The sequence below is a fragment of the Ursus americanus genome, chromosome 21 (genome assembly GCF_024610735.1).
Source record: "Ursus americanus isolate L20-20 chromosome 21, mUrsAme1.1.p, whole genome shotgun sequence".
In the NCBI taxonomy this organism is placed as follows: domain Eukaryota; kingdom Metazoa; phylum Chordata; class Mammalia; order Carnivora; family Ursidae; genus Ursus; species Ursus americanus.
Window position 1 is genome coordinate 28,916,412 of NC_142147.1, and position 25,126 is coordinate 28,941,537.

The window sequence follows — 25,126 nt, forward strand, 5'->3', positions numbered from 1 at the left end:
AGCCATACCCTTGTCTCATTCTTAGCCCAGTTGAAATGAGCCGAAGGTAATGAGTAAAGTCCAGACTCACATTCAACATCATACTTACCATTCCCACCCGATGTCAAATTAGGTCTAAAACCTAACACTCAACCTGTCCTCTCAAATTGCACTTCCTGTTTGTCCCATTTCAGTAAATGATTCTTCAGTTTTCAGGCCCCAAACCTTGAAATCGTCTTTGACTCCCTTTTTCTCACAACACACATCCCCTCACTAAATGCTATTGGCCTCAGGACCAGGCGGAGTCCAATGACATGTAAGCACGTCAGTTACTTCAAACTGTCAGCCACCTTTTCCCTTTCACTGCTGTCCTCCCCATAGCGGTATTTTCAAAACACTGCTCAGTTGGTAGAGCATGCAACTCTAGTTCTCAGAGTTGCAGGTTTGAGCCGCACACTGGGGTGTAGAGATTACTTAAAATCTTTAAAATGCAGTCCTTTAGTCTGGATCACCCTTCCTCCCCCTCGCCTCCCCACTGAGATCTGTCTCCAGATCTCTACTTAAATGTCACCTAGAGGAGTTTTCCTTGGCTGCATATTTAAAATAGCACTATCCCCATCCACCTCCTTCTAGAATAGCACCTCTGTCCCCTCACCCTTTTTTCTTAGTATGTACCAGAAATATGTATTTAATTGTTTCTTGTCTAGCTGCCCTCAACCCCTAAAAAAATACAGGTTCCACAAAAGCAGGGACTTGGCTTTTGTTCACTGCTGTCCCCAACCCCTCAGCACAATGCCTGACACAGAGCAGACATTAATATGTTTGTTGAATGAATAAAGTGGTATAATCCTAAACATTCATTAGGTCAGCTGTATGAGTTAAAGTTGACGTTCCATGGTAAACACAGTCATGAGACGAAGAGTAGAGACAAATGGTTTATTTGGGAACAAGAAGTAAAAAGGAATTTTAAATTCCTCTTCTCTCTTCTGGTGGCTGAACTGAACTGTGATCGTCAAATGGATAGCAACACACAAGAACTCCCCTGCAATCCTTGAACTTACGCAGAAATGCACAGGGCCTGAGTTACACAACTTGCAATGATCATTTTCTAGACAGAAGTGCCAGCTGTTGTGCTTTCTAATGTATCAGTGGCAGCTCCACTCTCTTTCTTGTCTTCGGGTTTCATGGCAGGAAACAGAAGTACTTCCTATAGGAGAAAATGCACTCTGAAGTAAGCAGCACGCTCTTTTTCACAGCTATCCACTCATTCCTTTTGCTTCTGGTTATTGTTGCCAAATTCAGAGATCTAGTTTTTTTTTTTTTTTTTTTAAAGATTTTATTTATTTATTTGACACAGAGACAGCCAGAAAGAGAGAGACAAGCAGGGGGAGTGGGAGAGGAAGGAGCAGGCTCCCAGCAGAGAAGCCTGATGTAGGGCTCGATCCCAGAACGCCAGGATCACGCCTTGAGCCCAAGGCAGACGTTTAACGACCGAGCCACCCAGGTGCCCCTGGAGATCTAGGTTTTTATTTCAACTCAGTCCCTCTCAATTATAGAGGATGGAAAAGAATGAACACAGAGATTCTCTTACAGTATTTCCTCATCTATAACAATGGGAATAACAACAGTTTCTATACCTCATAGGGCTGACTTAAGTTACATGAGATAACACACACAGAGGGCTTAGTGTGTTCCTCGGATCCTCAAGAAATGCAAATGACAAGTATTCTTTCTGCCTCAGGTAGAAAAACCCCCAAATCCCATCAGGTCGGATGCCCTGACTGTCCTCCTGTGGAGTCACGTGTAACTGCTTTTCCTGCTCCTCCTCCTAGCCCAAAGCTCCTCCATTCTTCTCTAGGCCCACCACACCCCGCCTCTGAGAGTGGAGCTCCTTGGGGCAGTGCACACTGGAGGGCCGCCACGTACCTTGATGTTATTGGAATCTGTGAGAAACATGGTGACGCGGTCGATGCCCATACCCCAGCCAGCCGTAGGGGGTAGCCCGTATTCCAGGGCAGTGCAGTAGTTCTCATCTATGAACATGGCCTCATCGTCACCAGCAGCCTTGGCCTACAAGAGAACCGAAGAGCGACACTGTTCCAGGCTGCGTGGGGTCTAAAAGAGTGCATCAGGATAACATTCTGGGAATGTTCCACCCAGCACTTCTTGGGAATTGGTTTCCCAGTAACTTGAGGATGGAGCCATTTTTTTCAAAGACCAGGTCAGGGTCGGTGAGCCCCACTTCAGAACACATGCGAATGTCTCTGTGAAATAAACACCTCCAATGCCCCAGGCTCTGTGAGTCCAGTGAGACTAATTTTCGGAGACTGAGGATTCCCAAGAGTCTTTCCCCTCATTTCCTGAAACTACCCATCTGTGGCAGTGCTGGTGCGGGCAAGCCAGTGGGGGCTTTGTCTTCATTAATCTATCTGCCTCTTACCCCAAGCCACCTTCATAAATGTACCATTTATGAAAAATGATGTTCTCGTTAGGCAAATGTATTTTCAAGGCAAGCATCACACTCCCCACACAGATACAATCACACCCAAGCTCCTCTATGTGGAAATTCTCAGGTCCAAATCAGCCAAGTTCTCCATCTTGAAATGTGACTTCCTCCAGTGAAGTCTGTGGCTTTACCCTTCATTTCTGTTGAAGCCATCAAGAGATGCGGACAATGACAGAGACCTGGGTTCAGGCTGACACTGTCTAGCAAGTGGGCACATGAGGAAACAGCTGCCGCTGCCTCCCACCCTCCTTCCTTACCTTGGCCTGTTCTTCGAACAGCTCCCGCTGTCGCACGGGGTCGTTGAGTTCGGTGTAGGCGTTGCATATTTCCTTCTTCATGACGAACAACTCAAAGCGCTCAGTCAGACCCTCTTTAGAGCGGTGCCTGGGGACAGGAGACCAAAGGGGACCCTGAACATACAGGTTCACTAATAACATTGGCTACAAACACAAGTGTTCCTGAATTCTAGTTGATTCCTAAGCGGTGCGGATTGAGACCTGAGGCCCGTATGCATTCCAGCACCAAACCATTCGGTACAGTAGTGAGGAGGGTGAGAGACACGGAAGCTTTAATCATCTTCCCAACATACCTGTGTGGGAGACGGGTGCACTGAACCATATCTCCTGTATTTATGCCCTTCTTGCCCTGTCACGCTGACTCCGGGCTGCCCATGGAACTTGCTTTGGCCACTGAGACATCAGCAGAGGCTTGATATGTGTTTGCACCCTGGGGTTTGTTCTTCTGGAACCTGGCCACTATGTAAGGAAGCCCAGGCTACGCTGCCAGAGAGGCTACATGAGGCGGCTCTGGAGGATGAGAACCCATGTGGAGGAGACACAAGGCACCTGAGTTTCCAGTTACAGCCACTTGAGTTACCCTAGCTACCACTTTGTAGAGCAGAAAGACTACCCACTGAACCCACGAACTCTTGAGAATTGTTGATCTGTGCCACTAAATTCTGAAGTTGTTACGCAGTAATAGGTAACTGAAATACCCCGTTTTATCTTACCATTTAGCCAAAGGGCTCATTATCTGCGGGTGATCACAGATGAATGTAGGATTGATGCACGTTGTTTCCAGGAACTCCCCGACAAGCTTAAGGAAAAAGCAAAGCAGAGCTAGAGATCCTTCCTGAATGGCATTTTGACCATCCCAGTTTTGGTGGAGGAGGACTCTGCTCCGACCCACTACCTGCTGCTACCGGGGTTTTATCCTAAGCCTCTCCATGGCTGGTAAGGTTGAACTGAGATTACTTAACTACTTGGCACAGAGCTTAGTACAGCAGGAGTTCAAAACTTGTTAATTCTCTTATTTCTCTTGGGAGGGCCTTCCTGAGGGGCTGTAAAAGCTAGTGGTCCACAGCAGAGCTCCCCTTCATTGGGAGCAGAGGGCTGGTTACCACAGGATGAGGGCATGTACTTGAAGAGCATGGTTTGTTTGTCACCTTATCAAGGAGCCTGGCTGTGGTCCGAGGTGGGGGGCATTCAACAGCTCTTGCCACACAGAGGTCATCAAGAATTTTCCGAGTTTCTGTAATATAAACGTACAAGTTAGGATAGAAGACATTATACTACCCCAGTAAAAAGGATATAAAAAAGAAGAGTGTGGGAAATTCTAGCCCTGAACTCATCTAATTCAATGCTGAACGGGAAGGAGGGCCATTCTGACGAGGCACGCATCGCTTTACCTTCAGTTTCAAAGAGCTTGGTTTCTGGTAGCTTCACCCCCAAGACCTTTTCAAGCTCTTCTACCATGCTGATTCTCCGGAAGGGGGGGGTGAAGTCAATCTCAAAGGCTTCGCCCTCTGGGCCATCTGGATGGTAGGTGACTTTATAACTGCCTGTAATGTGCTTCACCATCCCTGGCAAAGAAATCTGTCATTTAAAGAGGACCCAAAGGAAGTCCTCCTGAAAGCAGCATGCCAGCCCTTCAGACACGTGTGAAAGACAAAGGAAATAGGAGAGGTCACCTGAAATCATCTTCTCTGTGATTTCCATGAGATCGTGATAGTCTGCATAGGCCATGTAGAACTCACAGGTGGTGAACTCAGGATTGTGAGTCAAATCAATTCCTTCATTCCGGAACTGGCGTCCAATTTCATAAACCCGGTCAATGCCACCAACCACCAGTATCTAATAACACATGGCCGAGGTCATGGCAGCTAGTTTTAATGACTCTGGAAAGTTTGTCTACAAAAGCTAATTTGGTTTTCATAGCTCAGGCATGTTTTCAGGTCCCACCCAAATGCTGAGTACCCTACTCTCTTCAGACCTTTGTAGTGGACAGTCCTCCTTCATTCTGGTTGCTCAGGACCTCTGAATATGCTTCCTCTGTTGGGATAGTACTTCTTCTTGAGTGTGACCCTCCCCAAGAAAGAAGGCTCTTTTGGGGTTAGGATGCAAGCATGTAACCCAAGCTCCCCACCACTAAGACATGCCCATGCTCATGTCTTTTGAAAGCTACTGAAAAAAGATGTAAGTATTACAGACGTCCTAATGGCAATGACCTGTGCCTAGAGCCAGAGTTATGAGCTGTGTTAGCTGTCCCTCATGGAAAAGATCCAGGTTCTCCATGCGAACAGCCCAGATAGGCCTGAGAATCGTTCCTACTCCTGTGGTCTCCAAGCCTGATTCTCTGATCCTTCTGGATCCTGGGAATTGTGAGCTTCCTTATATACCTGAACACATTCTGCTTGTGCTTAAACTAGTTATAAAAGCTTCTGTTGTCGGCAAAAATTTAAAATAACAGTCTTCAATATTTTCTCTGGTCATTTATAATGCTTATTGTCAACTTCTAGACAGAGATCAAGCTTTTCTGTAAAAGACTAAAATCAGATTTAATCCAAGGAGGACTATAAACGTAAAATATGAGAACCAAAGCAGACGAGGAGGAGCTGTACACCTAGGAAAGACAATCCCTTTGCCCTCTGACCTGCAATGCTCTACTGATCTTGTGGAGAACTTCTGGAAGTGTAACACTCACAGGCTTGACAGATCAGAATACCCTCCTGGCTGTTCCACCCTCACTGTTTTTCTTATTTCTAACTGCACCTACCTAGCCAGTGGATTTCCAGCCTTCTGCTTCTCTAAGGAACAGGGCATCCTCTTACTAATTACCTTATGGTAGAGTTCTGGAGCAACTCTCATGTATAAATTCATGTCCAGCTCATTGTGGTAGGTGATGAAAGGCTTGGCCACAGCTCCCCCTGGGATGACATTCATCATGGGAGTTTCAATCTAAACGACAGGGAGAAACATTTAGTCTTCAGACAGAGGTTCTCAAACTAGAGGCCTTGGGACTAACTCAGGTTTTGCACTGATATGGTCTAAGCCTGTTATATCCCCAAGTGAAAGTTAAGTCTAATAGTCATGCGCAGGTGCTTGACAAAAAAGTAGAGATGACCTGATTTTCGAGAAGCATCTCAATTTCTATTAATACCAAACACCATTATTTTTGTACCATAAATTTTCACAAGCTGTAAATTAAATTTTTTTTTGAAGATTTTATTTATTTGAGAGTGAGAGAGCGAGAAAACAAGCACAAGCAGCAGGGTGAGGGAGAAGCAGGCTTCCCACTGAGCAGGGAGCCCAACGTGGGACTCAATCCCAGGACCCTGGGACCATGACCTGAGCTGAAGGCCGAAGCTTAACTGACTGAGCCACCCAGGCGCCCATACAATTAAATTTTTAATAAACACTGTAGGTGGAAATGCTCATATCTTTTAACTTAGTTATTATACACATGCGAAAGGCTCCAGAATATATTAAAGGGGGGGGACCACGTCCATCAGAATACATATAGTGTGACCTCATTTATGTCTAAAGCAAAAAATAAAACCCTTCTAAAACATCTGCACACATACCACATCTACGATAAGCTCAGGTATCTATGCATAGCAAGTGGTGTGGAAGGATACATATTAAACTCAAGCTTGGGGAAGGAAGTTAGTTGGGAGATACGAAAGGAGACTTTCAGTTTTGTTTCTGTTTCTTTGAATTTGTTTTACAATAACGTGCATTTCCTTTTCTTAAACAATTAAAGCCTATTTTTTTTAATGCTACAAAAAAGCAAAATGAGTTGATAACTGAACGTGGCATCATTAGCGTGTGGATGGCCCTACATTTTGTCCATTATCTTAGAATTCAGGTCCTGCCTTCTTAATCAGGGCACTAAAAAAACAAAGTGGAACAAAGACACTAGGAAGAAAGGGGACTTTTCACTGAGCACGAACAATACAGACACAGGGCATGGAAAAGGGAAGAGAGGGAACAGTTAGAGGCAGGCATAACAAGGCAGCTATCTCATCATGTCAGGTAAGAACTCTCCCTCACCTCTAGGAATCCCAACTCATCCAAGAAAGTCCTTATATATGTGATGACCTTAGAGCGGATGATAAATTTCTGCCTCACAAAGTCATTCAGGATCAAGTCCAAGTATCTCTGACGATACCGTGTTTCCTAAACCAAAAGCAACAGACAGAACGAAATCACTGCCAAGTCTGATTCAATGTCATGAGAGATCACAGTGGGGAGGCCACAAGAGCTTACCTTGTCTTTGAGGCCAAAGTGGAGATGAGGTAACATATGCAAGCAGGGAGACAGCAGTGTAATCTCATAGGGAATGATGCTCAGCTCACCCTTCTTGGTTTTCCCAGGATTCCCCTGAACTCCGATTATGTCTCCCCGACGCAGTTTGTTATTGATGTGAATAAATTCTTCCTCTGATTTATAATTCCTGAGTGAAGTACAATGTGCTTCAGTATACAATATTCCAAACTAAAACTAACCAGTTTTTTTTTTTTTTTTAAGATTTTGTTTTTAGAGCGAGAGAGAGTACGAGTAGGCGCACAAGTAGAGGGAAGAGGAGAGGAGGAGAGGGAATTTCAAGCAGACTCCTGCTGAGCACAGAGGCCCACACAGGGCTCTGTCTCATGATCTGAGCTGAAATCGAGTTGGATGCTTAACTGGCCCTACCCCCCCCCCAACTGGTTTAGTTTTTAAAACTGACCTCTGGAATCCTCACCGAACTGCTGATGCCTAGTTACTGTGCCCCTGAGAAGAATCTCAGATTCTTCTGTGAACTGCTCAACTGTTATGCTCTACCTGTAACTGCTGCACAACCCAGGAGCAGTTGTTATTCTCTAGGTGACCACATGGTCTTTTTATTCTTTTCAGCCTTAATCAACCATAACCTACTTTTTAATTTTAAATACCAACAGGAAAGGGAGACCACATGGGCTTTTGTCCCCAACCATGTCGCTTTGGGCCAATCTAGAAAGGCCTGTAATGGGGTATTTCTACATACCTGGAATTGGCCATGACTTGCAACTTGACCCCCTCTCCTCTAAGGTCATAGAAGATGAGCTTTCCCCCAGAAGCTCTTTTGGCATGTATCCTACCTAGAAAAAGAACAACAAAAATACTGACCGATAGAACCAGAAGCCATTTTGTGGTATCAGTGCTAGAAAAGTTCCCTCTGCATTGTCTATGTCTGGGTAGAATGTCCTACCTATGACCACAGACCAGAACAATTTGATTTTAGCCTGAGAGTTAAGCCCAGTCTTTTTCTTCATGACAATGGTTCTCATTAAATCAGTTAAAAATGTGCAGGAAGACCTAGCTTTCAAGATGTTTACTGGACTCCTATAAGATGGCTGTTGGTGGCAGCAAGTTTTTGCATCTACCTCAACCCTCACATAAAATCAGAAAGCACAACCAGACAGGCAAGGCCAAAAACTTACAACAAAATTATGTGGGTGGATATTTCCAGGAATCCCCAAATACAAGCAATGGGGCAAACCAACAAGAACCCTAAGACCTCCATACAGGAAAAAGCTATAGGGAGCAATGGGGTGTCTGATGGGTCTGAGAACTGGAAATTTCCAAAACAGCCATAGGTAGTCACTGGAAAATGTGGCAGTTAACTGGAGGATGGCAGCTGAACCCAGGAGGGGATCTGCCCACTGCCACATGGGTGAGTATAGGGGGCTGGGTTTGCACAAGGTCTACATGGGCTAACACCCTTCAGGAACCTGCTAAATTTCAGGAACCTGAAGGGAGCTAGGGCTCCCTTCTAGGACAAGGCCCACAAAACTTAAAAAGACCAGGAAAACACAGACAAAGAAAAGAGAAGGTCCAACAAAAATGAAGAAGGGGAACAGAGCCTGGAAATCTCAGAAAGCAAGCTGCTATAATTCTGAACACTGAACAAAACAACAAGTGAAGCTGGAAAAGCTATCTCAACTAAGCTTCCTTTTAACATTTAGAATACTAATTTCACATAAAAATAAGCAAGATATAAGCACTGAGGTGAAATACCAGTTATTAAATAAAAAAGCACTCAGGACAGACATGCTAAGAAAAAACCAAACAATTCTATTTCACAGTGAACTGAAAGACATTAAGAAACTGACATGAAACAAAAAGCCACACAAATTACAATCACTAAAAACCTAAGAAATGAAATGACACATGAAAAAAATCAGAAATAAAGTAAAAAGTCATTTCAGAAATGAAGACTGAACTAGAAGAAAATAGAAGTGAATACAATAATGCCTTAAGAGAAACCAAGTGGGGAAGAAGAAAATTTAAATATCAAAGGATAAAGAAAGAGATAAAAAGGATTAGAGAAAAAGTGACAAATACTGAAAAAAGGGGAAGACCCAACACGTGGACATAAGGAGTCCCAAAAGAAAACCAAAGCAAGAAACAGGGTATAAAAAAAATTATATTTTAGAACAATTTCCTAGAAGACTTGAAAATACATATTTAAAGGACACACTGTGTACCTGAGAATACTGACTCAGAATGACTACATCGAGACACGTTTTAATAAAATTACTAGGCTTCAACCTTTGGGCATTTAGTTATTGGCAGAGGTTCTCTTTGGGTAGTTGGAATTATGGGTAATTAAACTTTTCTCTCTGCTTCTTTGAATGTTCTAAATGTTCTACAATTAACAGTTTTATTATTTTTCTGGGAGGGGGAGAATAAACACATTTTTTTTTAAAGATTCTCTTTATTTTAGAGAGAGAGAGTGTGTGTACGCAGGCAGGGGGAGGAGCAGAGGCAGAGAAAGGGAATCTCCAGCAGACTGTGTGCTGAGGCACAGCCAGACGCGGGACTTCATCCCAGGACCGAGATCACGACATGAGCCGAAACTAAGAGTCAGACACTCAAATGACTGAGCCATCTAGGTGCCCCAAAGACATTTTTTTAGAGTAACCTCTATCCCCAAAGTGGGGCTTGAACTTATGACCCCGACATCAAGTTGCATGCTCTATGGACCAAGCCAGCCAGGAGCGCCAGATTTTTTTTTTCTTTTAATTAAGGAAAAGATCCCATGCAAGATACTAGAACACCAAAATAACCATGTTCTAGAAATACAGTCTCAGTGTAAAACATTCTTAGGTCATAGGTGGGAATTTTTAGGAGCATGGGGCCATGGTTAAGGGGAAGTCCTCCTAAAGGACTATGAACTAGCAGCAGCATCCGGTCAGGAGTTCCCCTCAGGAAATGCCCCTTCCCCTGCAGCATCACTTCATCTGGAATACAATCTCACATGTCATAGGGCTGCTCTACTTCTTTCTGTGAATGAAACAGAGCAGCCCTGTCCCTCGTGAAGTGTAGCCTCAGACACAGACTACTTGAAAGCAAGACCAACCCAGACCTTCCTTTGTGCTACCGTAGAGGCCTGTGCTGTGGGAGCTCAGCAAACTGCCAGGGAGTCCTCCTACCTGCCACCTTTAAGGTGATGTCAGTCAGGTGGTCCCCAGGCTGCAGGTGACTGTATTCTTGGATGAAATGAGTGAGCGAGACATCAACGTGGAACTTGTGTGGGTACGGGTCTTCCCCGTTGATCTTCAGTTGGTGGACTGCTTGGCTGCGGATCTTGAAGTATTGCTATTGGGGGAAAGAGAAAAAAGCCTTGAGAAGTTGAAGCTGGTCAGGCCAGTGGCCCATCCTGCAGAGTACTGTACTCTGCCCCAGAGTGGCTCTAATACACTGAGGTTTCCTTAACCGAGCTCTGCACACCTCTAAAATCCCAGGATTTGATACGGAGTGGGATGTACACTGAAACTATGCACGGTGGCCAAATCCACAGGTGGAAATGAAGGCCAGAACTCCAAAACGCAAGATTCAGTGAAAAGAAAAACTGGAATTCTGCCTAAAATAAGTTAATTTGTACAGGTGGCCTTGGTTAGCACTTTTGTGGATGCGTCTATGTGGTGAGTTACTTATCTTTTTCCTACTTTCCTACCTCTGGCTACACATTAGACTTTTTCCCAAGACCAGCCACTGGGCCCTGGAGGATATAAAAAGGGAATATTCTAAGGCTCGCGTTGGCACGCTTTTTCTGATGCAACCACTCAACTCTGCTGTTATGTGAAAGCACCCTTAAACCTATGGGCATGGCTGTGCTCCAATACAATTTTATTTTCAAAACCAGGGAGGAGGGATGAGATGAAAGACAAGGGAAGGTGGATCTGGCCTATGGAGTACAGTTTGCTAATCTCTGGCCCAAGGTAAACCCTAGCCAATCTTTAGGGAGATACCTTGTCTGGATCTACTCTAAGGCCCAGATAGTTTCAGGGGAGATATATCAGTCATCTGGAAGTACTGGATTCTCCCAAATGCCTGTTGAGAGTTGATTCGGAAAATGCTCATGGCTTGTGCCTTTACCAGATGGAGTAGCAGCCTCCCTCGCCCCCCATCCATTTGCAGCAACCAGGGCTCTGCTTTTTCCAGTTCCTTTCCTACTTATCTTCTTAGTCACTGGTCCCAATTATTTGCCTTAAGCTTCATCAGAAGCTTCCCCATGGGGTCCAGGGGACTCACATTTGGGTCCAAACTCTCCTCCTCAGCACCGACACCATTGTCAGTGGTGTGGTTGGTGGCAGCAGCAGTGGCCTGGCTTTGCTGTTTTTCACTGAGCTCCTTCTGCTTGGCCTCCTTCTCTGCGATTTTCTTCTCGGCTTTCAGGCGTCTCTTTAGCTCACTGTTGGGAAGATGCAAATGTTCAATGTGACAGTTGCCTGAAGAGTCCTCTCCTATGTTCTGCCCCATAACCCCTTTTCAAAAATATGAACAGCCTGGGGGGAAATGCTCTTGCCTGGTTCTACACCCCCACTTCTAGTCTGTCAACTTTATAGGTGAACGAGACAAAGGAAAAGTAATCTTAGAATCAAGATGTGAAAGATCTTTCTCAGCCTCTGCTTTCCAGTGTGAGATTCCAACTAAAATCAAGATACTCTAGGACAAAGAAACACCGAAACAGGCAACATCTCCAACTTTGCCTGCCACCCCTCTCTACAACTCTCCAAGGAGTGGGTTAGTTTTGGGTAGGGCATGGTTGGGGAGAGGTGGCTCTTCAGAGTTCAAGGAGCCACAGCACTAACAATCCTTCCCTCAGCATTGGTCAATGCACTGACAATGGCCCTCAGTATTGGTCTGTCTGCTGAGCCTGACTTTGACAACAAACTGGCAGAACAGTGTATAAAACAGCGTGGAGTAGGGCATAATATAACAACTTTGGAGTCAGACTGCCTGGGACTAAATCCTGATACATCTGCCTAGCAATTATAGGACCTTGGACAAGTGACTTCCCCCCATCTATAAAATGGAAATAACAGAAGACACTCCCCTCCCCAAATGTTCCGAGGACTGAGATGACCCCACCCTTAGCATTTAGTAAACACGCAAATGTGAGCTATCTTAGGTATCTAAACCCTTCATTCTTTGCACCCAGGACAGAAATCTTACATTCAGATACATTTCTGGTTAAATCCCTCACTATCTACACTCTGATCTGAAATCTTGCTATCGGAAACCAGAAACCAAACAGATTTGCGTGGAGGATATCCTCAGTATTCAAACAGAATTGATCATTCTTTCAAACCACCAATGTTAATCAAGTAGTCTATAATAAATGAACCATGGCAAATGATACTAAGTCATGCTTGCGTATTATCCAGCTTTAAGGCACATTCTTAATCTTTGGTATAAATTTAGAGTAACTAAAAAAAAATGTGATTTGAAATATTTAAGTAAGAAGACTGACTCTGAGGGCTTCAAAGTAGGCATCTCTAGATGTAATCTGTCGTGTAACTTCTGTGAAGACAAACATTCCAGAACTGTATGCTAGGTTTATTGTGCTGTAATTCAGTCAACAGGCACTGGAGCCTATTTGGTTTTTCCTAGCATTAACAAAAAAACCGGTTTTCCATTCAACTAGATGTGTTCTTTAAATCATTAATCCTAAGGAAAATCCAAGGAAGTCCTAGGGACAGAACAAAGACTAGAAACCAAATTAATCTCAGGAGGAAACCAAGTCCAGAAAGACAGGAAAGGGAAAATAACGTTTGCTCTCAGCACTGTTCTAATATAAGATTCACAAGTCATCTCAAGGATCTAGAGTGAGAAACTGAATTTATTAAAGAGAAAATGAGAACTATTGGTTTTGGTAGTAGGGCTCTGTTTCCTTAACAACAAGTCCAAAGACTTAGCCAGAGGCTTAACAGATAAGGACCTAAGTAAGGGAAGGATTTTTGCTCCCAGGGCAACAACAGTAAGGGCACCAACCTTCTTTTATCAGAAAGTGGCTTGTCCTTGTGAAGCGCTGTGAGAGGAGCAAGTTGATACAGTCGCAGCTCCCTCTGCCCCCACTGTGCCCAGGAGGTTTGGCGCAGGGACCCCCTAACAAGCCTTACAGCAGCTTGCGTCAACATGGCAGAACACCCCGGAACTAATGATTACCACCACCTAACAGGAAACAGAGATGTGGTGTCAGATGGGACAAAACAGTAATATATACACCCAACCAGCACTCCTACTCTTATGGGGGGGGGCTGCACAACCTTGTAGTGTTCCATTGAAGACCCTCTTAACTGACAACAACCCTCTAACACTCACTGCGCTGCAACTCTGACAACGTTCTGTCCTTGCTATGGTAAAAAGGTACATATCTGGGTCAAAACTCAAGACCAAGGCAATCAACAGTTTATAGGTAGAAATGATCACAACAATCTAGAAAATAGGGCAACAGGACAGGAAGCAGTGTTTCTGAAGCCCCTGACATGTGGCTTCTCTCTTGGCGATTAAATATCTGGCCACAAGATGGCAATGAGAAGCATAGGAAATGTCACCGTCATTTGAAAACTCTAGATGAAGCTAAAAGCAAGCCACACAAAAGCACCTCTGAGTCAAAGATAAGACTTGTTTGAGCTCTAGGAACAAGGAGGAAAGGAGAATTTCAGGAAGGGTCCTGGACTACATTAACCTGACCTTTCATTTTGGAATGACTCACCTGGCAGGCAGCCCACCTGTTTTTAAACTTGGAGAAAATAACTGGCATAACATGGTGCAGACCAAGAAGTCCCAAGCACAGTTAAGACAAGAAGGAAATGTTAATCATTAAAAAAATTATTTTAGCCCCTGGTCACTAGAGGAATATACATCAACAGATTTTTTTAGACAATGTGAGGAGGTATGGTGCAGGCAGTGTAAAGAGCATGGGCTGTGGAGTTCCGGACATGGTTTTCGATCTCTGCTCCAGAGCCTGAATCAGTGACAGACCACACTTTAGGTATGCACACTTTAGCAATGTATTTAGTCACTCAGAGCCTCAGTTTATTAATTTGAAAAATGGACATTAATACTTCCCTTGCAAGGTTATTCTTGAGATTAGAAAGTTTATATAGTTCAAGCATAGTGTCTGACACATAAAACCTGCTTTAAAAAGTGTAGCTGTAATTAGTTAGGGAAAGTCAGTAGAAAGGAATTAGTCAAATTCCTCGATTTACCTTAAAATTGCACTCAAATGGAAACTTTGCTTAGGAGGCATTTATGACTTACAACCTTTAAGTTCATTTTTAGTTGACCTTAAACAACATGGGTTTTAACTGTGCAGGGTCCATTTATATGCAGATTTTTGTGGGGGATAAATACAGTACAGCACTGTAAAAGCATTTTCTCTTATGATTTTCTTAAAAAACATTTTTTCACTACTAACTTAATTGTAAGAATACAATATATACATAACATACAAAAGACATGTTGATCAACTTTATGTTATTGATAAGGCTTCCAGTCAACAGTTGGTTTTTCAGTTTGGGGGGAGTCAAGAGTTACACTCGAACTTTCTGTCATATGGGGGTCAGTGCCCCTAACCTCTGAGTTGCTCAAGGGTCAATTATACTGATGTAACAGATCAAAGTTCAATCAATTTTTCCAAAAAACGTTAAGTCCAAGACCAGGTTTCGTTTATAGAGATGCATCAGATACTCTCAGGACAACATAGTGGGTGCTATCAAACCATCAATTCAGATGTTTCCTTTCTCATTTTTCTAGGATATTTGAAACATAAATCCGGAGACACAAAGGAAGGTCAATTTTTCTGGTTAAGTGTCTATTTCATCAGGGCTGAGCCCCAACGCACTAAGGCAGCCATTATTTGTAATGAACTTAACTTTTCTCCTATGCTTCTGGAATGGTACTAGTTATGCACCATCCTTGGGAATGCAGAGAAAACAAATCATTGCCTGGGTTCTGTGCTTCAATTGAAGAATCCTAGTTGAGAGGGAATGTATTATATACACCCAGGAATATACAACATAGCCAATTAAGACTAATCTTGATATTATATTCACACTCCAAGGATTTGGGGTGGTTACCAAAGATCTATCCAGCAGTGCTTCAAAGTGCAGCCTTAGTGTAACGATTGAATCAAGACAGACCCTACTGCTAGACTTCGGTCACTCTATTTAATACTCACAGATCCTTAAAATAACCCATACGGATAGGTGCACAACACAGTTTTAGAAAGGATCCATTTAATACGTAAGATTCAGAATAGCCGCGATGAGGCTAAGGAAAATTTGAAGGTCTTCTCTTAAAGCTCGGGTATTTAACATATCTCAAAGGGTAGCGAGGCGTGGCTCAATAAAGAAAGAACGCATTTTTTTCAGAGAGAGGGAAAGGGAAGGAGTAAGTTTCGTTTTTTTCTAGAAATTCTCATTTCTCCTAACTCCAGAAATACGACCACAGGACTTCACCAGAGCCCGACCCCGGGGCAACCTGGGGGATGTAGTTTCCGGGCTTAGCGGCTACGTCCCGGCGTGGCTGTTACCCACGAGAACCGGCAGGAAGGCCCCAGGCACAGCCGCCTCGGCCGGAGCCACGAGGCGCTTCCTAACCCGGACTGTCCGGCCGCAAAGACATTAATGACTCGCGGCGACACTTACTTTTTGCTCAGTTTTGGCTCGCCACCGTCCACTTTCACCTCAGCCCCCTGCACCGCAGCCATCTTTCCCGAGGGCCCGACCTAAAAAGGACGGCGCTCGCATAGTAATTTCCAGGTCACGGCCAGAAGCTCCGCCTCTTCCGAGGAGAGGGAGGGGGGGGAGTGGGCGCGCTTCGCGCGCTCCTGCTGCGCAGGCGCAGGGCGGGGTTTCGCGGCCGCGGCGTCGGGAGCCGTAGTCGGTTCTGTTTTGCTCTGTGCGTCAGAAGCTTGTCTGGGGGCAGCTCTTCTGGTATCTGGCGTCAGCTATGGCGGAGGCGATGGATTTAGGCAAAGACCCCAACGGGCCCACCCATTCCTCGACCTTGTTCGTGAGGGAAGATGGCAGTTCCATGTCCTTCTACGTGCGTCCCAGCCCGGCCAAGCGCCGGCTCTCGACGCTCATCCTGCACGGCGGCGGCACCCTGTGCCGGGTGCAGGAACCCGGGGCCGTGCTGCTGGCCCAGCCCGGGGAGGCGGCGGCCGAGGCCTCGGGCGACTTCATCTCCACGCAGTACATCCTGGACTGCGTGGAGCGCAACGAGAGGCTAGACCTGGAGGCCTATCGGCTGGGCTCGGCGGCCGACCAGGCCCCGGAGACGAAACCCGGGGCCCAGGCCGAGGGGGGCGCCGCCTCCGCCGCGCAGCCCGAGCCGCAGTCGCACGGGGGGCGCATCGCCTTCACGGACGCGGACGACGTGGCCATCTTGACGTACGTGAAGGAAAATGCCCGCTCGCCCAGCTCCGTCACCGGCACCGCCTTGTGGAAGGCGATGGAGAAAAGCTCGCTCACCCAGCATTCGTGGCAGTCCCTGAAGGACCGCTACCTCAAGCACCTTCGGGGCCAGGAGCATAAGTACCTGTTGGGGGACGCCCCAGTGAGCCCCTCGTCCCAGAAACTCAAGCGGAAAGCTGAGCAGGATCCCGAAGCCGCTGATAGCGGGGGTGAGGCCTTTGCCGCGAACGCGGGACCTGTGCTGCACCTGTGCGGGTGGGGGCGGGGCGCCTTCCCCTTTCTGTTAGGCCTCCATGTTGGTGCTTCTGGTAGCGTCGCCCGGCAGTCCCCCCGCCCCTTTAAACATCCGGGTAAAATTGCACCATTTTCTAATCGCACTTCGATGTATTCTTCCAGTGACTAGGGAATTGACGTCGTTTGAAATTGAAAAGGTACATAGGGATACCACCCCTCCAATCTTACCGACCAGCTACCCACTTTTCCTCACCAGAGGTAATGTGTTGTTAACCAGCTTCCAGGGTGTCTTTTCCAGAAACTCGTTTTTAAAAAATTCCTCTATGTTCCGATAGATTGAGTATAAGCCTTTTTAAAGGCATGCCAGACCAGTTTATTTTCACGTTTTGGTTTCTTTGCGTATTCACAGAAGGTTTCGTCAGTTGGAATGGTCTTCCTGGTCTCGCTTAGGTGAAGTGAGTTTTTAATGCAGTTGAATTGAACGGGATTCAGGTGTGGTTAGGACTTAGTGGAAAGCTGGGAAGATGCTTCACTTTTGATGTAGTAGGTATTGAGAGCTTAAACTGACAGACCCTTTTGTTTAAAGAAGCATGTCACCCGCCCCCACCTCCCCTGCCCCTTCCGTTATGTGGCTGGCTAGTCCATATAACATTTCAGGTCTGGGGAGGTAAATCTGTTTCTCCTGTTCAGCATGCTTAGTAGGAATTCTGTTTTTGGTAAAAGTGACATTTCAGATTCATTCATTCAACAGATAATTGAGTGCCAGACACTGTTATCCTGCTGGGATATAACAATAAATTAAAGTCCCTGCGGTCATGGAGCTTTACATGCTAGCTGGGCAGTGGTAAGTGCTATAGAGAAAAATAAATCAGGGTTAAGGGCTGGGGAGGAGGTCGTTTTCTACAGGGTGATAAGGGAATGTCACACATAAGCTGATACTTGAGCAGAGACCAAACGAAGGAGCAAGCCAGGTGATATCTGAGGAAGCGATTCTGGCGGAGGGAATATTTAATGCAAAGGCCCGGAGGTGGGAATATCGCTGGTGTGTTCTTGGAGCAACAAAGACCAGTGTGGCTAGAATGGAGTAAGCAACAGGGAGAATTTTGGGAGAGAGTCCAAGGCTATGTGTATGGGTGAAGTAGATCATGTAGGGCTTTGCTTTTAAATCGGTAGCATTGGGACTACAGACAGGCAACTTGGAACTTTGGAGAAAATTAAGCTGGATTCACCCTACTCTAATATTTTGATCAGATATTTAATTATAAAAATTAAAATCCTAAAATGACTAAGAAGGTATGGATGAGGGGTTCCTGGCTGCCTCAGCCGGTAGAGCATGTGACTCTTGATCTCAGTGTTGTAGATTTGAGCCTTAGGTTGGGTGTAGAGATTACTTAAAAAAAAAAAAAACTTGAAAAAATATGCATAAATATATTTTTAATTAATTTTTTAATTCTGCTATTGTTTATTGATCTTTCTTAAAATCTGGAGTACTCTTGGCATACAATATTAGTTTCAAGTATACAACCTAGGGATTCTACACTTGCATACATTGCAAACTGATTACAGGAAGTCTGGTTACTATCTGTCATCGTACAAGTTAATACAATATCATTGATTTTATTCCCTGTATTGTACATTATATCCCCATGATTTATTTATTTTATACCTGGAAGTTTGTACCTCTTAATCCCTTTCACCCATTTTACTTCCCTGCACCCCCCCCCCCCCCCCATCCCTACGCCAATTCTCTTCTGTGTCTGTTCTCTGTGAATTTGGGTTTGGTTTTGTTTGGTTGGTTTTTTAGATTCCACTTAGGAGTGAAATCATATGGTATTTGTCTTTCTCTGACTTAACTTCGCTAGTATAATATCCTCTAGTCCATCCGTGTTGCAAATGGCAAGGTTTTGTTACTGCTTTTTTTTTTTTCTTTAAACCCCCGGCTGAGTAGTAGTACTGTGTGTGTGTATGTATTTTAATCCATTCATCTATCAGTGGACACTTGGGTTGTTGCCGTATCTTGGTTCTTGTAAATAATGGTGCTATGAACATAGGGTTGCATATATCTTTTCCTGTTAGTGTTTCCATTTTCTTCAGATTGATGCCTCAAAGTGATATTGCTGGATTGTATGGCAGTTCTATTTTTTAATTTTGTGAGGAACCTCAGTACCCTTTTCTGTAGTGGCTACACCAATTTACACTCCCAGCAGCAGTGCACAAGGGTTTCTTTTCTCTACATCTTGAACAGTACTTGTTATTTCTTGTCTTCTTGATAATAGCCATTCTGTCAGGTGTGATGTGATACTTCATTGTGGCTTTCATTTGCATTTCACTGATGATTAGTGATGTTGAGCATCTTTTCATGTGCCTCTTAGCCATTTGTGTATTTTCTTCGGAAAAATGTTTATTCAGATCCTCTTATTTTTTAATTGGAATTTTTTTGTTATTGAGTTGTATGCATTCTTTATTCTGGGTATTGATCTCTTATTGGATGTATGATTTGCAGGTATTTTTTCCCATTCAGTAGGTTGCCTTGAATATACTTTTTAATTTTAAAAAGAATTTGCATGGTGATAGTCCTGAAACCAAAAAGATTTTAAGAAGCTTTTTATATTTGATTACTTGAAATTAAAAACTTCCCATGATAAAGTCAGAGAGCAAACTGGAAAAATATTCCCAATACATTGCAACATAGTTACTTTCCTTAATGTCCAAAGAGCTTACAGAAGTTAGTGAAAGAAAACTAGTAGAACCATGAGCAAAAGAAATGGAACAAGAATTTTCCAGAAAAGGAAACGAATGGCCAATAAACAAATGCAGAGTATTGTTATTAAATAAAAGTAAATTAGACACTGATCAGAGGATCTATAGAAACCATGCCTGGACTTCTGACCCATAGAAACTTATATAACACATGTCTGTGGTGGTGTTTTTCAGGAAAGTAAATGAGAACAAGGAAATGCTGTATTTTATTTATCAGATTGACAAAAATTAACAAAATGGGTAATAATTAGAGATATTTTATTGAGTAATATATGTGTTACGTAAAGTTTGCCATTTTAACTGTTAAGTGTTCAGTCTGGTGGCATTAAGTACATTCACATTGTCATGTAACCATCACCACCATCTGTCTCCAGAACTTTTTGTTCTTCTAAAACTAAAACTCTTCACCCATTAAGCACTGACTCCCCTTTTGCTCCTTCCCCCAGCCCCTGACAACCACCATTCTACATTTTTGTCTTTATGAATTTGGTCTATCTAGCTCACGTAGATAGACCAAATGTATTTGTCCTTTTGTGATTGGCTTATTTCATTTAGCACAGTGTCTTCAGGGTTCGTCCATGTTGTAGCATGTGTCTGAATTTCCTTCCTTTTTAGAGCTGAATAATATTCCACAGAACTTATAGACCATGTTTTGTTTGTCTGGTCATCCATCAGTGGACACTTAGGTTGTTTCCATATCTTGGCTGTTGTGAATAATGCTGCTATGAAAGTGGGTGTACTAATACCTGTTTGAGACCCTGGTTTCATTTCTTTTGAGTATACATTCAGAAGTGGAGTTGCTGGCTCATATGGCAATTTTATGTTTAGTATTTTGATCACCATACTATTTTCCAGTTGTGTATTTTAGTATGTTATATGATTGTTGTAACCACTACCTAAATCAGGATACGGAACAGTTACATCACAAACAACTTTTTCCTGCTGCTCCTTAGTAGTCAGTTTTTGTTAAGTGGAAAAGAGAGCAGAATTAAATCCTCAGAGAACGAAGAGTAAAAAAGAGACCGGAGGATGCTTAGCTTTGGGAGACCCTCCTTTCTGTAGATGGTATGTAGTGGATTGTGATGTACCCTCCTCATCTGTCTACAGCAGCTGGGAGAGCCGCCTTGCCCAAAGTCTTGTCTTTTAGAATGGCTAGCATTTAGGGACTGATCTAGGGGGAATTCTGTCATGGCTTCCTCACCCCAACTTGGCCAGTTCCAGACTTCCCCATGGTTTCAGCTGAGATTTTGTTGGAGCTCTTTTACTGCTCAGCTTCTTTCTCTGCCCACTCCCGCTTTCTTGACAGGTGTTTTGCTGGGAGTGCACCCTACTAAACACCTATGTGTTCATCTCCATTTTGCAATCTACTTTCCAGAGAACCCAATTTATGGCACAATTTTGTTAATTTGCACAATTTATAAATAAAAAGCAAAAAATGAATTACGCTTGAAGAGTATTTTTTATTTTACATATTAGAACCTAGGAAAAATATCACCACTTGGAGAGTACAACTTTTCAGAAGCAAGAGTAGAAATTTTTGAACATGCATATCTTATGTTTTCTTATTCTTCTGATCTCAAACGGATGTCTTCTAATAGAAAAAATGTACAAGCTCACTTCTGGCTAAGAGCTCACAGAGCATGCACTGTATTTTTGGTTTCTGCAAAAGAGGCTAATTCTAATCTGGTGCTGTTCTTCTCTTTAATAGAACCACAGAATAAGAGAACTCCAGACTTACCTGAGGAAGAATACGTAAAGGAAGAGATCAAGGAGAATGATGAAGCAGTCAAAAAGATGCTTGTAGAAGCCACCCGGGAGTTTGAGGAGATTGTGGTATGTTGACTAGATTTAACTTCTTTTCACTACTTCCATTCTTCTTTAAAATTGGTTATCGCATTTACTCTTTGTACACCTAGAGCCCAGCAAGGTAAGGGCGGCTGGGGGTGGGGAGGGGGGGCGGGAGAATAGAAAGTGGGAGTGATCTTGGTTTCAGGCATGTAGCTTTTCGGTTTTGGTAGGAAAACTTCAGAGGGGTAGAGGGAGAAAAATTGGGAAGAATTATTCTAAAACCATATAAAGCACCCCATTTCAAGGACTCTGTTCTCAGTTTAAGGTTTTTAAGACTGTGGATTTATCTTTTAAAATATTTTCGTGCTTCTCAGGAAAATAAATGCAATTTTTAAAAGAGTTTAATTTTTTTAATGAACAGGTTTAGCTTTTTCTGTACTTAAGGTGGTTTTGGGATTTCTTTTTAATGTGCTTCCATATTTAGTTGAGCTTCTGATACTCGGTTGCAATCCCATATTTAATCATAGTTAGAGGGAAAGGTAGGACCTATAAAATAGGAGTAATTTAAAAGAAAGTCCAAATTATATATGCATGTCTTCTCCAAGAGAAAGGATCTTGTAAAATAATTTTTCTTATTAACAAAGGAAAATGGTTAGGCCTTCGTTGTAACATAGGAAAATAATTTAAATTCTGTAATTGGTGAGTGAAGGAATGCACAGGAATTGGCAGAATTTAGTGATTTTTGCCTTTTGTAGTCTGAATTTTTATTTTTTATATTTGGTCTATCATCCATAAACTTTCAAATGCAAACATGGTATACATAGTTCTCTTTTCACGTAACATGCTTTGTAATGTGCCTAAATGTAGTACAGCATGGAGGCCCTCGTATGCTTGTAAAGCTGCGTGTTTTGAGTACTTATGTGAAGGCATTAGTAGGTACAGGGGATGTACTGATGCGCAAAATAGACACAGTTCCTGCCCTTATGGAGCTTACAATCTGAGACTGAAGTCAAACTTTTAAGAAATGATCTAATGAACACAAGTGTATACGTGAAAGTGTATGCACAAACGTGTGTTTTTTCATATTTAGTGTAGCTTCTAAAGTTCTGTTGGAATACCATAGTTATATATATACATATATGTGCGCGTAGTATACACATAAGCACATGTATATTCCCCACCTACACACAAACACTGTCACTCCCCCTTTGTCCCATCATATATATGTATATGTAAGCACACCCAACATGAATAAACATAAGAAGGAGCATGATGGGACTGAAGGGACTGAAGGAAGCGGTGTGATTGGGGTGGAAAGGACAAAGGGGTGGTGGTTGAGAGAGCGTAGATACTGTGTTTGGGACTTGGTAATTAGGAACTGGTCATATTCATCATTCTCTAGGTTGATGAGAGCCCCGATTTTGAAATACACATAACAATGTGTGATGATGATCCACCCACACCTGAGGAAGACTCTGAGACACAGCCTGATGAGGATGAGGAAGAAGAAGAAGAAGAAAAAGTTTCTGCACCAGAGGTGGGAGCTGCTATTAAGATCATCCGACAGTTAATGGAAAAGTTTAACTTGGATCTGTCAACAGTTACACAGGCCTTCCTAAAAAATAGTGGTGAGCTGGAGGCTACTTCCTCCTTTTTAGAGTCTGGTCAGAGGGCTGATGGGTATCCCATTTGGTCCCGACAGGATGACTTAGATTTGCAAAAAGATGATGAGGATGCCCGAGATGCATTGGTCAAAAAATTTGGTGCTCAGAATGTAGCTCGGAGGATTGAATTCCGAAAGAAATAATTGGCAAGGTAACGAGAAAAGAGAAAAGGTGTGGCAATTGAGGTTTAAAAAAAAAAAAAAAAAAAAAGATTTGTGACCATTGAACTTCAGATATTTGTACATTGGAACTAACACGTGTCTTCTGACCAATGCTGCCATTGCTCTGTGAATCTTAGATTTTGTAGCCAAGCAGAGTTGTGTAGGAGACTAAAAATAAAAGACATTGGATATATTTAGAGTTGTCCCTGGCAGTATCAGTGTGTTTATGAAAGGAAAATCTAAACCAGAGGGAGGTTGGCCTCTGTAGTAGTAATCCTTTTCTGAATGGAACGCTTGCTATATTGTTTCAGGAGCTAGTGACAAAGTCAAAGGAGGGAGATTAAGAGATGGGTCTTTTCAGGGCAGCATGAATAAAGAGCTTCCTGTCCTTTGGCAGAAGCTCCTCTAGATTGGATAGATTCCAAATCAAGAATCTAGAAATGTGAAAAGTTTTACTGCAAGTCCTTGGAACACAGACTTCCCTACAACCTTGCATCCCCTAGTGAGTTCTGATTTCTCAACTGCTTTTAAAATCCCATATTCCCTTTGCTAACTTACTATTTGGGGACCCTGCTCCTTGGCTGTTTTTTTCTTCCGTTCTTTGTCAGTTATACTTGTGGAACGTGTTTCTTTACCTACCACCCAGTTTTGTTTAAAACACACACAGAACCCCTACAGAGTCTTAAGAACAGTCTTACTCAGTTACTAGTAATGTGTTTTTATTTATTGAAAATAGTTTTGTGCTAAGGATTGTGTTAGATTTACAAATTAGTGGATTGATTCCTCTTTGTTGTGTTGCTTTCATTGTTGAAAATAAATAGAACTTTGAGTCTCCAAGTGTTTTTCTTTGATCGTATTCACACAACCTTTTCGATACAAAAACCATGAAGGAACTGACATTTTTTTGGCTCTTAATTAGGTCAATAATGAACAAAGTGGTTTCATTTTAGAACTAGTAGCCTACTAGAAGGATGCTAGTTCTCTGGATGGAGCAGAGAGAAGATCTGTGTCAAGGACTGTGAGAGATGGCAAAACATTGAACTGCTGAGAGCCGGAGTAGAGAGGAGCTAATGAGGAACCAGCAGGTGTGTAACAGAAGGTGTCGGTGCCCTACCCATATTCTCTGGGCACTCACCATTCCAGCACGTGCCACTGATGGGAGTCACACTGCAAGTGCCTACTTGAAGCTTTCCTTCTGCTTGAAGTGCTGTGAAGTTAATGCCCCTGGGAGTGGCTTTCAGTCGATGGTGGATGAGAATTAGAGGATGCAGACACAGTTTCCTTGCTGTCCAGAGAAATGACATGACTGAATCTTTGAGAATTACCCCGAGTGGGATAATGGTGTCAGCGCCATCTGTTAGAGGTTCCTGGCAAAAATAAGCATACTGGCCCACAATGACAGTCTATGCATGCACCCGTTAGGCTTCCTTTTCTTGTTTCACATCTGCACTTCCCTAATAAGTACATCTTGAAATCATCAGTTACACATACATTCTTAGAGTTCAATTCTGGGGGAACCCAGCCTAAATCAAAATGCTTCACTTTGCCCTTCTCTTTAGTATGTTATAAGGATACAACTGCTCCCAGTAGTACCTAGCTCACTCCAGGAGTAATTTTAAAGTTGGTATTGGGGGGCGCCTGGGTGGCACAGCGGTTAAGCGTCTGCCTTCGGCTCAGGGCGTGATCCCGGCGTTGTGGGATCGAGCCCCACATCAGGCTCTTCTGCTATGAGCCTGCTGCTTCCTCTCCCACTCCCTCTGCTTGTGTTCCCTCTCTCACTGGCTGTCTCTATCTCTGTCAAATAAATAAATTAAAAAAATCTTTAAAAAAAAAATAAAGTTGGTATTGGGAAGGATTGGGTGGTGGGCATTTGTTTAAAATGTGTTCTCCAGGGGCGCCTGGATCGCTCAGTCAGTTAAGCGTCCAACTCTTGATTTGTGCTCAGTTCATGATCTCAGGGGCTTGTGAGGTCAAGCCCCATGTTGGGCCCTGTGCTCAGCATGGAGTCTGCCTAAGATTCTCT

The 25,126-nt window shown here is 43.4% G+C and overlaps 2 protein-coding genes across 3 annotated transcripts; one reads left to right on the top strand and one right to left on the bottom strand.

The window, feature by feature from the left end:
- Nucleotides 1-901: 901 nt before the first annotated feature.
- On the bottom strand, nt 902-15,877 carry KARS1 (lysyl-tRNA synthetase 1). 2 transcript variants are annotated; one of them, XM_045796043.2, is made up of 15 exons: nt 15,726-15,837; nt 13,066-13,245; nt 11,323-11,482; nt 10,221-10,386; nt 7,790-7,883; nt 7,033-7,219; nt 6,817-6,942; nt 5,602-5,721; nt 4,455-4,617; nt 4,173-4,346; nt 3,930-4,015; nt 3,495-3,580; nt 2,743-2,869; nt 1,906-2,049; nt 902-1,186 (listed from the first exon to the last, which is right to left on the bottom strand). In XM_045796043.2, the coding sequence occupies exons 2-15, from the start codon at nt 13,209-13,211 to the stop codon at nt 1,088-1,090; spliced, it is 1,878 nt and encodes a 625-aa protein (XP_045651999.1). In that variant the 5' UTR covers nt 13,212-13,245; nt 15,726-15,837; the 3' UTR covers nt 902-1,087. The 2 variants fall into 2 exon arrangements, with proteins under 2 accessions (XP_045651999.1, XP_045652000.1); XM_045796044.2 differs by lacking the exon at nt 13,066-13,245 and having other exon boundaries at nt 15,726-15,877.
- A 42-nt stretch (nt 15,878-15,919) lies between these two features.
- Nucleotides 15,920-23,157, top strand: TERF2IP (TERF2 interacting protein). Its single transcript, XM_045796045.2, has 3 exons — nt 15,920-16,705; nt 21,199-21,323; nt 22,681-23,157. The coding sequence occupies exons 1-3, from the start codon at nt 16,030-16,032 to the stop codon at nt 23,083-23,085; spliced, it is 1,206 nt and encodes a 401-aa protein (XP_045652001.2). The 5' UTR covers nt 15,920-16,029; the 3' UTR covers nt 23,086-23,157.
- Nucleotides 23,158-25,126: the final 1,969 nt, after the last annotated feature.

What these genes read in the sequence shown, in the direction of transcription:
- KARS1 (XM_045796043.2), bottom strand. Translation starts at nt 13,211, where the DNA reads ATGTTGACGCAAGCTGCTGTAAGGCTTGTTAGGGGGTCCCTGCGCCAA. An exon ending in CAAGTCATGGCCAATTCCAG is followed by an intron (nt 7,220 to 7,789) that starts GTATGTAGAAAT and finishes TACTTCACTCAG; the next exon opens with GAATTATAAATCAGAGGAAG. An exon ending in CACAGAGAAGATGATTTCAG is followed by an intron (nt 4,347 to 4,454) that starts GTGACCTCTCCT and finishes TTTCTTTGCCAG; the next exon opens with GGATGGTGAAGCACATTACA.
- TERF2IP (XM_045796045.2), top strand. Translation starts at nt 16,030, where the DNA reads ATGGCGGAGGCGATGGATTTAGGCAAAGACCCCAACGGGCCCACCCAT. An exon ending in CGAAGCCGCTGATAGCGGGG is followed by an intron (nt 16,706 to 21,198) that starts GTGAGGCCTTTG and finishes TCTCTTTAATAG; the next exon opens with AACCACAGAATAAGAGAACT. An exon ending in GGGAGTTTGAGGAGATTGTG is followed by an intron (nt 21,324 to 22,680) that starts GTATGTTGACTA and finishes ATCATTCTCTAG; the next exon opens with GTTGATGAGAGCCCCGATTT.